This window comes from Emydura macquarii, unplaced genomic scaffold (genome assembly GCF_026122565.2).
Source record: "Emydura macquarii macquarii isolate MOO-44397 ecotype Brisbane River unplaced genomic scaffold, CSIRO-AGI_Emac_v2 contig_1644, whole genome shotgun sequence".
In the NCBI taxonomy this organism is placed as follows: domain Eukaryota; kingdom Metazoa; phylum Chordata; order Testudines; family Chelidae; genus Emydura; species Emydura macquarii.
In genome coordinates, this window is record NW_027131781.1 from 5,367,239 (window position 1) to 5,382,086 (window position 14,848).

The window sequence follows — 14,848 nt, forward strand, 5'->3', positions numbered from 1 at the left end:
GGAGAATGCGACCGCGAGCGGCGGCGGGCGCGAGGGCGCAGCGTTTGCCGCCCGTCCAGCCGCCGGAACGTGGAGTCTTGGAAGAGGGGCCCGTGCGAGGCCGGGATCGGCCCTGAGGTACACTGCACAGCGGTAAGCGCCTTCGCCTCGCCAGTGAGCCGGGTCTCCTGAGTGAAAGAGCCCCCCCCCGCCCCCCCCCGGGAGGCTTTGTCAGGGGAAGGGTCTCGGAGACTCTCGGGCCCCCGGTTCTCTCAGACCCGCTCTTTTCCTCAGTGGCGGGCGGCCGCGCTCCCTCTGTGAGAGGCCTTACCGGCAGTCGGCCGGCTCGTTAATACTTTACCCCTATGCTGGAGCTCCAGGCCCGGCGGCAGCGTTGCTGCCCTGCCTGGGGACTTGAGGGGAGTGATTCCCCCCCCCACACGGGCCGGTGGCTCTGTGTGTGCTGGGGCACCTCGGCTGAGGAAGGGCCAGGCTGAACGTGCTGCTCGCTCGCCGCACGCAGCTTTCTTGAGCTGTAGGTGAAAGGCCTCGCCAGCCACCCCTGAGCTCTTGAGTCCCCCGCGGCAGAGCGGTGTAAAAGGGAGCCGGGCGGTACGACCACCCGTGCCTGGAGATCGCGCTGCTGCTGCTGCGAGTAGCAAACGAGACGCCTGTATCTGAACGAGCTCAGAGGCCAGTGGGCCGTGACCACTCTCTCCCGCTCTAGTTTGGGGGACACAGCAAGTGGGTCAAGCTGACGGTCTGTTCACCCTGCCTCTAGCCGTAGACCAGTTGCTTCAGAGGAAAGCGCCAACATCCCCATAATGGGCCATCCTGGAATAGCTTGGCGATAGGGGAAGGTGGTATTTCTAACCCTGGTAACTTGTGGTTAAACTATGCTTTATAGCACAAAGATTTATGTTAGAACTCGTTGGAGTTGTTTTTTTCCAGAAAATGTTGATGTTTCATCAAAAATACCCCACAATGTTTTCATTTTATTAAACAAAGGCAGCCTTTTCCATGGAAAGCAGACATGTCATAAATAAATAGGTTAGTTGACAATGCAGTATTTTTGTCAAACTGTTTTGATGGACAGTTTTTGACTGCTCTCCTGCTTGTATCCCATAAAGTTTCATTATATGTGTAAGTGTCCCATTCTTTTAATTTCTTGGACTAATTGATAACATGGATCCCTGTGTTAACTGGCAAACATACCTGAATTTTATGGAAAATATCTTCAGACAAAATATTTATATCTGTAGTAGTTTACATCCTGATCACCCCACTTCATCCCACGCTTTTTTTTTAAACTACTTGAATGTCTGGCATTCTTCTGCAGGGGAAAAACTTTAACTGTGAAGATGATAGATCCACTAGCAAACAACTTGTTTGATCTTCCTGAGTATGAAGACACAGAAGATGAAACATTTCCACCTTTTCCACCTCCTTCCTCCCCAGGGAGAGATGATGTTGAAGGAGCCCTAGCCAACGAAGGTGAATATCTTCTAGAACTAAAGAATCTGTTTGCGAACTAGATACTAAAATACTATGTAACTGATTGTAGTGTTAGTGTCCCACCCTGTTAAATTGGTTTATAAAATAAATTCTATATACCTAAAATTGATTGGAAAACTTTTTCTCCCTGCTTCTATAAATTAAAATTGGACCTGATAGTGCATGACAAAGTTTGCAGAGGAAGGAAACATTTTCTATGTTGAACACTCCCCATGAAAATATCTGTAAAACAAAATAGGTCTTTTAAAATACTTTTTGAGTCTGGAAAATCTATGTTCTTATAATGTAATCTCAACAAAATTAATTAATACTACAACAAAGAAACAAAATAGTGGAAGCCACTTGCTTCACATTGCAAGGTGTGCAAGCATTTCATTACTGGTAATGTGACTTTTTTTTTTTTTTTTTAAATGGAACGGGAATTGTAGCATTCTGCCAAATCAGTATGCTAAGCATAACAGGGAAGTGGCAACATTTGCAGATGATACTAAATTAATCAGGAAATTAATCCAATGTAGAATGCAAGGAGTTAAAGGGGGTGGATGACTGGGCAACAAAATTGCAGCTGAAATTCAACTCTGATAAGTGCAAAGTAAAGCACATTGGAAAAAATAATCCCTATTTTTAATATAATATTATAATTTAATATAATAATGGTTTCTAAATTAGTTGTTACCACCCAAGAAAGAGACCTTGGAGTCACCATGGATAGTTCTCTGAAACCTTTGCTCAGCACATAGCAGCGATCAAAAAGGTTAGTAGTTTGTTAGAAACTATGAAGAAACAGAAAATGAAACAAAATATCATAGTGCCACTATATAAATCTGGTGTGCCCACAACTTGAATACTGTCCAATTCTGGTCCCTCCCTCCCCTCCCGCCATGTTAAAAATGGTATAGTGGAAATGGAAAAAGTCCAGAGAAGGGCAACAAAAATTATCATGGGTATGGAACGGCTTCAGGACAAGGAAAGACTAAAAAGATTAAGGCTATTCAGAGTAATAAAGAAGTGAGTAAAGGTGGGGATATGTTAGATGTCTGTAAAATGATGAATATTGTGGAAAAAGTGAAAAGAGAAGTGTTTACTTTTTCACACAATACAAAAACTTTGGGTCACCCAAAGAAATTAATAGGCAGCAGGTTAAATACAAACAAGAGGAAGTACTTTTTCTCACATGCACAACTATCCTGTAGATTTCATTGCTGTGGGATATTGTGATGGCCAAAAATATAACTGGGTTAAAAAAAACCTGGAGAAGTTAATGGGGAATAGGTTAATCAGTGGTTATTAAGCCCAGATGGTGAGGGATACAAGCGCATGCTTGGCGCAACACTAAGCCTCTGCCCATGAGAAACTGCCAGTGGAAGACAGGGGTGGATCACTTCATAATTGCCTCTGAAGCTCTGTTATGGCCACTGTTGGAGACAGGATAGTGGACAAGATGCAACATGGTTTGACTCACTGGTAACTTTTATTCTCTTAGTTTAAACATTTGCGTGGTTTCAATATCTGATAACTATGTCAGCTTATTTCTTTATTATATATAAAAATAATACAATTTGCAAATGAGTAATGTTAAACTTTGATTTCTCAAATATTAGATCTTACATATGCATTCCTTAATTCTTCGTTTGTCTTTTTTAAAATAAAAAGAGAATACTTATTGATTAGAAATGGAGTGGTTTGGATAAGCATGCTAATGTTGATATGTGAAAATCAGTTTCCCAACTGTTGAATTCTCTGAAGTTCAGAGAACAAAGCATGTAATATAAGAATTTGTGTACTGATTGTACATTGCCTAGAATAATGGGGCTCCATTTTTGGATGGCCTCTTGGTATTACTGTAATAAACCTAAGTAACGAATATTGACCCCCGTCTTGTGATTAGAACTGTAAGGATGAACCCCGTGACCACAGAGCGTCTTGTTGAAGTCAGCGAGATTTGGTTCATGGATCTGGCTTTTCGGATCTCGTTACACCATCAGGGTCTTAGTCATATCATATAGGGTTTCCATATTTCATTGGGTTCTGCTGTTTTTATTTTTGATTCCCATAAATTTTTTTTTGTTTAAAGTGGCAGTGGCTACCAGGTCTGTAGTTCTCTTTGACAGTCCTTCTGTATCTTTGCAATGCCTTTGTGCTCTTTTCTTCTCTTTTGTCTGTCTAGTACAAGAACCCCAGTTAGCAAACTCCTAGGGATTTTTAAAAATTGGCTTGTATAGTATCGCCCAGTTTATTTTTCACCAGAGGGGAAAAGTTGTGAGAGCTTCTTTATCTTTAACAAGGAAAAAAGCGTACAGGGAGAATTACCAATAAATTAATTTGGCTTCTTGTAATCATCTGAAAATTCTCCTGTTGATTCCAAAACAAAAATATTGTTAAAGTACTGCTCTGTTGGTTATTCTACTATAACTCTTTAAATTTAGGTGGCATGGACATTATTCAGGTGGCTCTGGGCAGCATCCCTACTTGTCATTCAGTTTTGAACTAATCACACATCTGTTTAGGGCAGGGGTTTTAGCCTGTGGTCTGCAGACCCTGAGGGTCCACAGACTTTCTAAGATTTTCAAAGGGGTCATCACCTCATTGGAAATGTTGAGTCCACAAAGAAAAAAGGTTGAAAACCACTGGCTTAGGGCACTTGAGAAAACTTTGCCTCCCTAAAAAGACACCAGCTTCATATGGCTTTACCCTGAGAGTACTTAACTTAAGCCTTACTCTTAGCACATGTTTAACTTTATGCAGCATTAAAGAAAATAAGATTATACATTGTGCAAAGTAAGCATGTGTAAATCTTTGCAGGATTGGGGCATTAGTCTAGTTACCTAATTTTGTTGTTGAGGTAACTCCTCCCCTCGTTCCTCCAAAAACTCCTAAAAGACTTCTAACACTGTAGTTATAATTTTATAGCCTTGAATTTTGCTGTTAAAGCACACTCAGTGTATTGTTGTTTACTCTAATTGACAAAATAAGGTACAAAATGTAAAAGTAGAGCTTTTCATTAAAATGGGAAATAGTTTTAGTTGCCAGGGAGTATTGGTTTTTGTTTTTAAGATATCAGGAATATTCTTTTCTTTTTTAAAACACTTTTTATAAAAGTGCATTTCTTGGGGAAGGGAAGGGGAGACAACATACAGGCATCAGTTATTCATAGTAACGTACAGAATGTGCACTGTAAACATTCAGAGGAAAACTGGTGACTATATTAATAGTACATAAATGTAAAACATTAATTTGTGTAATGATAGTTGGTGTGACTTGCATTATAGATTTATATAGTGTGTTGTGTTCTATTTGTCAGAGCCAGATGGAAATAAACCATCACAAATGAAGGATTCTCCTGTGTCTACAAAGAAAGCAATTAAAAGGCCGATACCTAAATTAGATGCTCAAAGGTATTTGTTGTAGAATGTTTTTATGTTCTGGTGATGATTTCAGTGTTCAAATAAGAATAATCTTTGTGTGGCTGTCTGGCAGAAATTGAGATGAGGATGTTTATCCGTTTCCACATTACCCACTTGGTCATTACCAAGTTTTAGGCTGAGGATGTTCGAGATGAATATATTTAGGTCATTGTTGCAGAATGGACCGTAGCCTTTTATTTTTCACTTACCTTTCTAGTGCTGTATTGTAAGTCATGCTTTATTGCAGGGCTCGACAAATTTGTTTTGGAGCTAGGAGCCAGCCCAAAAATTAAGGGGCCAGACAACTTGGGCCCAGTGGCTTCCCTCTCCCAGCCCTGCCACATTGGCTCAGTGGTGCCCTGGCCGGAGTGTGGCGGCCACTCCCCCCGGAGAAATACTAGGTGCCAGACTTAAATTTCTAGGCACCATGGCGCCCAGGGTTTGTTGAGCCCTGCTTTATTGTAAGTACCTTGGGACATGGTAAACTATTTATTTTACTGGTAAGGTGCTATGGATCTCTGTCATGCTGTATACGAGAATGAGTTTTTTTTCTGTATAATACCATCTTTTGTCTGCCCTTCAGATTTCAGCCTGCCTCAGCAATATTTCTTCAAATTTTTGTTTTGTTTTTTTTTAATTGGGAAATCCTTCAGAGTGGGACTTCAGACTAATGATCTTTTCAGGGTGTCATCCACAGTCTTTTAATGGGCATCTGATTTTTATAGATATTATACAAACTCTTGCTCTTGAGTTTATACTTATAGGATCTAGGAAGCATTGCTAGAGAGTGGAAAATGATTTCTTTCTACATGCAAAACTCAGTGACTTTAAATGGGAAAGTAAACAGGGCTGAACTCCTATATTGTTAAGATGTGTTAATTTTAAGTATGCTAAATGTTATTCTAGGCTAGGATATCACATTTTAGTGTCCTGGAAGCATTCAATAATATTAACCTTTTGGTTATCTGTATACTGGAAGTGGCCTTCCTTTCTGTTTTACATAGACCGTACCTTGTTAGGGTTGGGACTGTTTCTTCTTATGTGTTTGTATTAGACACTACAGTGTGGTGCTGATCCTGACTCAGCTCTTTATGGGCTATCATGATACACATAATAAAAATATCAGAATTTAATATTATAATTTCTAGTTGAATAACTGTTAATAAAAATGTTTTTCAAACAACTCGGGATATGTTTCATATTCACAGGTTAATTTCAGAGAGAGGACTTCCAGCCCTGCGACACATATTTGATAATGCAAAATTCAAGGGTAAAGGACATGAGGTAAGAAATATTGAACAATTCTTAAGATCATAGTTTGAACAAAATGTTTTGGGGCTTTTTTTTTTTTTGTAATTGGGGGAGTGAAGTAAAGCTCTAGAACTAAATCAAAGATTATCTTCTAAAAATGTGTACAGAATTCACTGTAGACTAAAATAGGGCCAGCTAACACTATTTCAGATGTGTCTTGATGGCGCTTTTCTGGCATATTAAGCTAAATCAATTGAAAAAATATGATCGGAAAAAAACATCCTGATCTTAAACCATTTATATTTCACTTCCCAAACTGGAACCATTCTGCTGAAACTTTTAATACGTTGATTGTTGCCTACAGAACGATTGTTTTTAAACTTTGGGAGGGCAATAAGACTGCTTATTTTATCTTCAACAAAAATTGCCTTCAGTGTTTTTGAATAGGTTGGTGAATTAACATTGTGGTTTAGGTTTTACACACATAAAAGTCAGGAAATTCAAAGTTATGATTCCCACAGCAGCTGTCATTCAATTTTTAACATTAAAGCATAAGTTAACATGTGGACAGAATAAAACATACTACTTATATGAACCACCAAATTCCTTGACTTCATAAAATCAAAGCCACAACATTGCATGTACTTAGCTTTTTTGGGAGCCATTCTAAATTACACTGAGTTGGAATGTTTGTATGAGAACTGTTCCGTTGCTAGAGGATCAGTTGAAATGCTGTGTATTCTGGCCTGACCCTGGCATGTGATCCTCCACTTGAAGTGGTGGGAAAAGCAATTGGTGTAAAGTTGTCTGAGGTCACTGCACATTCCCTTTGTATCACAGCACCAGTAGTGTGAAAAGAACTTGGGCAAAAGAAAGGATCTGACCTGAAATGTTTGCTAGAATTGGATGGTTTTAAAAATATAAATATATTTGTCTTATTGCATTTATTTAACTGTTAATGTTCTTAACTACCAGACCTCAGACTGTTGTCCTCTGTTTCATCATCCCTGAAGGCATGAATTCAGCCCATCAGTTGACTTTAGGGGACACAGTTCCCACAGTTTGCAGTTTACTTGAACTAAAAATAAACTAAACATTTATTTACTAGAAAAACCACAGATTCAAAGATGAAATACGATGGGAGAGTAAATATATATGTTATACAGTAAATAAAAAAAGTTGCAACCTCAGGCTTTACATTTCCATATAACATAAAATTCCTTTTCTAATACAAGTTACCTATTACCTTTGAACAAATTCCCAGTGTACCCCCCTCACTTTAGGGAGAAGCCAGCATTTCATTGATATCACCGGCCAAGTAACTGTCCCTCAGTTTCTGGAAGAAAATCTCAGTCACAAGCCTGCTTTTAAAAGGCTTTTCCCTCTTAATACATGGTGATATATGTTTGTTCAGTGTGGGAAATCCCCTCTTAACTTGAGAGCAGGAATGTCTTTAATATCTTTCCATTAGCTCCAGTGGTCCAATATTGTCTCTTCTTGGTTGGACAATGGGTCATTATTTGAAGCCTATTTTGTATAAATACCAGGTTTAGGAGATGCCCCTACATGCTTTGAGGTGCTGGTAAAGTTGTAGTACAGGTTATTAGCCCTTTTTTATATATACCTAAATATGCAGATTCCTAACCATAGTCTACATCACTCGTAACCATCAAATTCAGAAAATAGCAAGCTTTCATAAGATCTTACTCAATACACTTTCCTAGTACAATAATACAGTATGTAATCAACTGGTTCGACTGCTCTCTTTGAGGGGGTTAAACCTTCTGTTCTCTCCTTGGGGTTTCTGGACCATGACTGTCACAATTATGCTAATGAATCTTTTGCCACTTGTTTCTCTGTTCTGTTTAAGAGCTTTTGTTTACAAAAAATTAATGATCAGTTTATAGGTTTCTGAAAAGGTGCTTTTAAAGTCTATGCATCTGAATGTTGATCACTATTCTTATTCTAGATTGGCAACACCCTTTTGTAATAGCCCATAATAGCAATTATGAACTTACCTAGTTCAGTGTAAGACCACCGATACTTACCTGTTCAGTTTCCAAGAGATTTTCAAACCTGCAAATACTGAATGTTACCAATGTCTTTGAAAATATTTCTAACTCTAAAATCTGCCAACTTATCCAACTGTTTGAATTGAATGTCTGGTATTTGTTCCAGACAGAGGACTTGAAGAAACTTTTAAGACACATGGAGCATTGGGCTCATAGACTGTTTCCTAAACTGCAGTTTGATGATTTCATTGACAGAGTAGAGTCTTTGGGAAATAAAAGGGAAGTTCAGGTGAGTGCTAGTCATGTCCTTTTCTTTTTTGTTACAAATACCATGTTGTACAAGGGGTAGAGTTTGGGAGGATAAGACCATGAGAAAAAGGAAAACAAGTTATAATGCACTTCTAAATAATTCATTAAATTAAATGCACATGTTCATTTAATTGATGTAACAATCTCAATCAGTGTTGAACAAATTATTTAGAAGTGCATATATGTTATCTTTCATTCAAAACAATGTTTTAGAGAACATGTTGCAACTTGTACTGGCATCCCTTATTACCAAAGTAAGTTATTTTGGAGTGCTGTAATTTGTTTTTACATTTACATCTGCAACAGAGTTTAGTAGATGTGCTGTTTCCTCATTGCGTATCAGCTGGGAAGATGAGGAACCAGGAAAACAGACTTCTAACAACCCAAAGTTTCTGCCCAAACAGGGAAAAAGAGGAATTGTAAGGAACTGTAAAAAAAGGCAGAGACCTTCCTGGGTGAGGGAAAATAGAGTGACACGGGGTCAGAGGCAGGTGAAACACTTTACCATCACCCCAGAAAGAGATGGTATCTCACAGCGAAAACCTCCTCCTCCTATGACTAGACTAGGAGACAAGTGTGAATGGAGGCCTGAATAGGAAAACTTTTACTCTCCAAAAGCCTAGAAAGAGAAGAGATTGTTGACAAGCTGTCTACTTTCCTCTGGTATTGGTTAAAAGTAAAATGTGCTGCAATTTCTCTCTTAGCCTGGCTGTTGGAGACATTCAAGTTATATTGCTAAAGCTGATCTGTGAGTCAGTTAAATTTTATCTGACCTGGTCTAACACATACAAAGGCTAGTAACCATCTCTTACACAAGAACATATGGATGGGAACAAAATAATTCAAAATCTCACTAGTTTTGACAAGGATATAGCACAGTTTTCCTGACCTAGTGGAATTGGTTAACGGTGAGCCAAAAAAAGTGGAAGCCCAGATGCTCTACAAGTACTTGCTTCAAGCTGCATCAGTATGGCAAGACCAATAATTATGCTCCTTTTTACTTCCTGTCCATTGTGGCACATTGCAGCATCTTGGGTTTGGGGGAAAGGCAGGGGAAGATCATAAGTGCTGTAGGAATTAAAATGGTATTAACTTCTGTAAGTTATACTAAGGTTTTTTGGAGGGAGGGGGAAGCATACTGCCAAGTGCAGCTTCTCTTGCATTCTGATGTATATATGAGAAGGGTGAGTAGATGGAAGGAAGTATACCATATAGCTCATTTTCTTCTCCTGAGGGCCAGTATGTGGTTTTCTTCCTTCTGCACTATGCAGGACATGAACAATGATCAAAATGTTAATAAGGGTGTACATGCCTAGTGTGGTGGCAGAAGCCGTGTGATTGCACCCTATGTTCTCAGTTGTATTTTTTTTACCAATGAAGTTTCATTAAGCTTTATGTAACTGTTGTTTTTCTGTGAAATAGTGCAAAGATGTTTCGGTGAAAACATTAATCTGTATTGAACAGCATCTCTTTTCATTTTCAGACCTGCTTAAAGCGAATTAGACTTGATCTTCCCATTTTGCATGAAGATTTTACAAGTAATGAAGGCATGTATGCTTTTCTGCAATGTGTTTCAGTAGTTATCTATTTAAAAATTAACTTGTTCTCCATTTTTACAATGAAAAACTAAGGTACAATGGAAAAATAACACATCTACATTCTTGTAAGAAGAAAAAAACCTGCTAGTTTTATCTGGTCCTCTCTTTTAATAACCTGCCTCTGTAGAAGACTATTGAATTATGCTATTGCTTTCATCAAAGTGCAATTTAAGTCTACGCTCTACATTCTGATCAGGCTACATATATCTCGAGAGATGTGAGTAGCTTTCAGAAAAGGAGAAGTTTCTCAACATCTTAGTATCCATTCTCAGCTGGAAAACAGGTAGTAGATAATAAATTAATCCAGAAGTAGGACATCAACAATGTTTGAATTCTTAGAGCCTTCAAGAAACTCTTATCACACACAATGAATTTTAGGATTCCAGTTCAGGTGTAGAAGTGCAGGCTTGAAATGCCCTTGCAGTTTACTAATCTATGAATGATAGCGAATTGAAGGTTCATTAAGTACATCAAGTGATTTTATGTATGTATAAGCTTCCAATTTTAACAATGCAGTCAGTCCATATGATGTTTCTTTTCTTGTTAAAAATACTTAATGGTGCCTGCTGCCACTGCAGTATTTAGCTGTCTGTATACCAACTACTTCTTTAACTCTTTCCACTATCTTAGTCACACCATTTGAAAAAAAAGGGGGGGGTGGGATTTTGAAATGGCTAAGGCAACAGTTTTTTTATATAATCAAATAGTATTTCAGATGAACCAGAAACCAGTCTTATTGTCAATGGAAAAATGTTTTCGTATCAGGAAAACAGAGTAGGTTTCAGTTAGTGTGAAAGAAATTGTAATACTAGAGAGAAAAAACAGACCATAATTCTTCCATGGGTCCTCATTGCTTATGGAGAGCAAGCAGTAAAAAGTCTTTCCCTTTTATCTGTGATCATTCTGTGGCAGAACTGGTGAACCATATTACCACCTTCCTTGTCTGTTTGTTTCATTGTGGATAAAATCTGTTTAGGCTTTCCTATGAACTTTCTTCAGTACTGCTAAGGTGTCTAGAACATGAAGTGTTAGTTACCAGGGAGAGCTGCCTGGATTAGTGATCAGTGACTGTTGCCTCTATACCAGTGACTGTAATCTGGACAAATCCCCAGTCTAGACAATATCTTGGTGCTACACAGTAAATAAATTAGCAGGTCCATAGAGGGTTGCAATCATCTTTCTCCTCTTCTCAGGGCTTGTCTATGATGGCAGCAGCAGGCGACAGAAGATATGCAAGCTACGTTATATAGCTTGCGTATATCCCGTCAGCGTACTTAGGTTGACTACCGAGGCATCTTCACAGCACTGTGGTGATGGGAGATGGTCTCCCGTTGACGCTGCCTTCCGCCTTTCTGTGAGGTGGATTAATTGTGTTACCCAGAGAGCACTTTCCAGTCGATTTGAGCGGGTCTCTCACACAGCTGCTCAATCAATGCCGCTGCATTGATGCCTACTGCTGTGGTAGTGTAGACATACCCTCAGTCGATTCTTTTTATACTTCTTCCGTTCTTTTTTTCATGTTGGGTGTTTTTGTCTTCTGGCCTCCTAATTGTCTCATGGGGAGTCAGCCTGAGAGGGAGATACTGTTACTGGAGCAAATCCTTATCCTCGCCCATTTATTTACCCTATTTTGGGAAGGATATATTAATATTGTGTAGCTTCTCCTCCATCTGACAATGGAATAATGTTAAAGTATATTGGCATGTAAAATCAGGAAGTACAAACTATAAGCACAAAAGTTAGACTAGAAAAATAGGCTTATTTTATCAATTTAAACTGATCATGTGCAACAGGTATTTTACTGAGTAGCATAGATGACAAAATATAAATTGGTGCATAGACCATTTTGTCTTTAAATACAGAAAAGCTCTAGAGAATGCAGATGTTGATGTGCAGACAGTGTTGTATAAGTCACACATTCACTGCAGTTTTTCTGGGAAAAAAAAAAAAAAAGACAAGACAACGTGTTACTGACATTGTTCGAATTTTGAGGTGATTCAGTGCCATGAAAAATAGTGCTGAGAAAAAACTAAATAGCTTTGTGGTCAAATACTTTGTGTGACATGCAGGAAACATGAGCATGAATCCTGTGTGAGACATTAGTGCAACTAGACCAATGTGGCTGTATTTACTGTTGGTTGTATTTGTTAGTAATATAATGCAACCCTAAGCAGCCATATACATTAAAACAAATGGTTCCTGCCGACAGTGTCTGTCTAGTTATCAGACTTTCTGTGCGATGGTGCCATACACTAGATTTTAAAATCAAGTTACAGTAGAACGCCAATTTTACAAACTGATTGAGGAGTTAAGAAACTTGAACAACTAAAAATTACAGTAGATATGGTGCACTGTATCATCTTGATGGCACTCCATGGAGAAATTATGGAGTCAGTACCACTGGAGTCCAAATCTGAGTTCTCCGTCATGGTCAAAGAGGGTAAGGCTGTATCAAAGACGCTGCTTCAAGCAGTATTAGATGTGGCAGCGCAGACCATGTTATCAGGAGTGGCCATGAAATGGAGCACCAGGCCTCAGGCCTACCTCATGAAGTCCAGCTTACCATCCAGGACCTGCCGTTCGAGGGTTTGGCCCTGTTTTCTTCTCAAACAGACTCCAAGCTTCATAGCTTGAAAGACTCCATAGCCACAGTGAAGTCCCTTGGGCTGCATGCTCTGGCAACCCAGAAAAAGCCATTCAAGTCACAGCCTATCAGAGTCAGCAGAGGAGGACTCTCATAGTTGAAGGGGCAGGAACAACAGAAGGAGGTCACCTTAATCCTCCTGCCAGAGTCCTGGTCAAACAAGGCAAGCCCAGGCCCTAAACAAAACCTTTGAGAGTGCTCCCAAGGACGGCGCACCAATCATTGTTCCAAATCCGTCCCTCCCTTTGTTTTCTGATCATCTATCCTGCTTTTACCTTGCGTGGTCCCAGATCACATCGGCTTGATTGATTCTACGCACAGTAAGACTGGGATATTCGCTCCAATTTTCATCTCACCCACCTTCCCATCCTCTATGTCCCTCTTCAGAGACCCCTCTCATGAGCAACTACTCCAACAAGAGGTGCAAGTGCTTCTAAGGGTAGAAGAGGTGCCTTGGGAACTAAGGGAAAGGGGATTTTACTCCCACTGTTTCCTAATCCCGAAAGCCAAGTGAGGCCTTCATCCTATCCTCGACCTACGGAACCTCAACAGATTTATGAAGAAACTGAGGTTCCACATGATAGCCCTAGCCCTCATCATCCCCTCCCGGTATCCAGGCAATTGGTATGCTACCCTCGACCTCAAGGACGCATACTTCCATGGAGCTATCTACCCAAGCCACAGGAGGTTTCTCAAGTTTGTCCTCAATCAGGCCCACTACCAGTTCACACGAGGAGGTGGATTAACTACGCCGATGAGAGAAGCTCTCCTGTTGGCATGGTAGCATCTTCACTAAAGCACTACAGCAGTGCAGCTGTAGTGTTCCAACACTGTATGTGATGACAAACCCTTTGTCCTACTTACTCGCTTCAAATCTACAAGCACAATCTATGGGACACCTGGCATAGCCAAAAAAAGAGGGGAAAAATACGGAACCCACAAAAACTCCTATGAATTCAGAACTCTACACTTTTTTTTATATGGTCTATTTGGTGCTGATCAACACTTTGTATTCTTTATCCCTGGAATATTGACTTCATAGACTTAGAAATCAGAGGGCCACCATCTAGGTTCAGTTTAAACCAGCGAACTACTGCTTCTGTCTACCAATATAGTCTTTACAGTTTTGAAATGTATTTTCTAACATGTTTTTACAGTCTTAGATCTTACATTGAAACTTTTGGTTTCACTAATGGTAAAGCTTTGGGTTGAAAAGTGCTTATGGTTTTTACTCATGCCTTTGATACAGGTAGTGAAGTGGGAAATAATGGGCTCAAAATATCTCCTGAAGAATTAGACCCCTTTTCTGAAAACGTGAGGGAAGAATTTGATTCTCACTCAAGTACTACCCTAACTGAGGAGCAACAGCGAAGAATTGAGAGAAACCGGCAACTAGCCTTGGAAAGAAGACAGGCAAAGATGCAATTTAACAGCCAGTCACAAGAAAATGGTAAATAGTAACAGAATTTTGCAGTTTCAGTGCTAACAATAATTTCCTATCTTAGAAATCTCAAAGCCCACACCATCAAACCAAAGAGAACAATGTTTTTTAAAATATATTTAAAAAAGCAGTTAATTTCCTAGGGGGGTGTGGTTATATAGCGCAGTGACACCTAACTGTGAATGGTATTTCCTGAGACTTGTTTTCCAGAATTTAACCTTTTATCTATGCAAACTTGGGAGCTTTCACTATATTTCAGTTAAGATTAAGCATTCAGAAAACCAAGCAGATAACTTTCCCTGGGGAGGGGTTTATCTGTCAGTGTCTACAGAAATTAAGCTTTCATATTGGAGGGGAGAGTTTCTGGTCTTTAGAATCAGAAAGATAGCATGAATATGGGCTAATGCAGTGGTTCTTGATACAGCAGAGAGGTTAAATTATGATGTGACGGCTACACATTAGAAGCAGATCCACTAGTCTTGCCTCTAACTTCCTACTATAAAGTGGCAGGCTCAAAAAGCCCCTTTGGAGCTAGGATCATTTGTCTCTACAGATCCTTTTCCCAGCATATCAGATGGACACTTTTTTGTTAGTAAAGTTGTTTGAAAAGGTGATATATTTTTGTCCACGTTATTGATTCTATTAAAGTTAGCTCTTCATAAAATAGCTTTTCTAGAAAGTTGACACATAATGCC

The 14,848-nt window shown here is 39.4% G+C and overlaps 1 protein-coding gene and 1 non-coding gene across 4 annotated transcripts in view; both read left to right on the plus strand.

The window, feature by feature from the left end:
* TIPIN (TIMELESS interacting protein) overlaps positions 1–14,848 on the plus strand; it is a 19,745-nt gene continuing 4,897 nt past the window's right edge. For 2 of the 3 annotated variants that reach the window (XM_067555542.1, XM_067555544.1), the window contains exons 1-7: positions 1–132; positions 1,319–1,473; positions 4,796–4,889; positions 6,107–6,182; positions 8,328–8,450; positions 9,954–10,021; positions 13,966–14,162. In XM_067555542.1, coding sequence (XP_067411643.1) covers positions 1,341–1,473; positions 4,796–4,889; positions 6,107–6,182; positions 8,328–8,450; positions 9,954–10,021; positions 13,966–14,162 — 691 coding nt within the window. In that variant the 5' untranslated portion in view covers positions 1–132; positions 1,319–1,340. The remainder of the gene's footprint in view (positions 133–1,318; positions 1,474–4,795; positions 4,890–6,106; positions 6,183–8,327; positions 8,451–9,953; positions 10,022–13,965; positions 14,163–14,848) is intronic. The other variant, XM_067555543.1, reaches the window with a different exon arrangement.
* On the plus strand, positions 12,187–12,322 carry LOC137158384 (small Cajal body-specific RNA 14). The gene has a single exon (XR_010921404.1). It is a non-coding gene; the product is annotated as a small Cajal body-specific RNA 14 (non-coding RNA).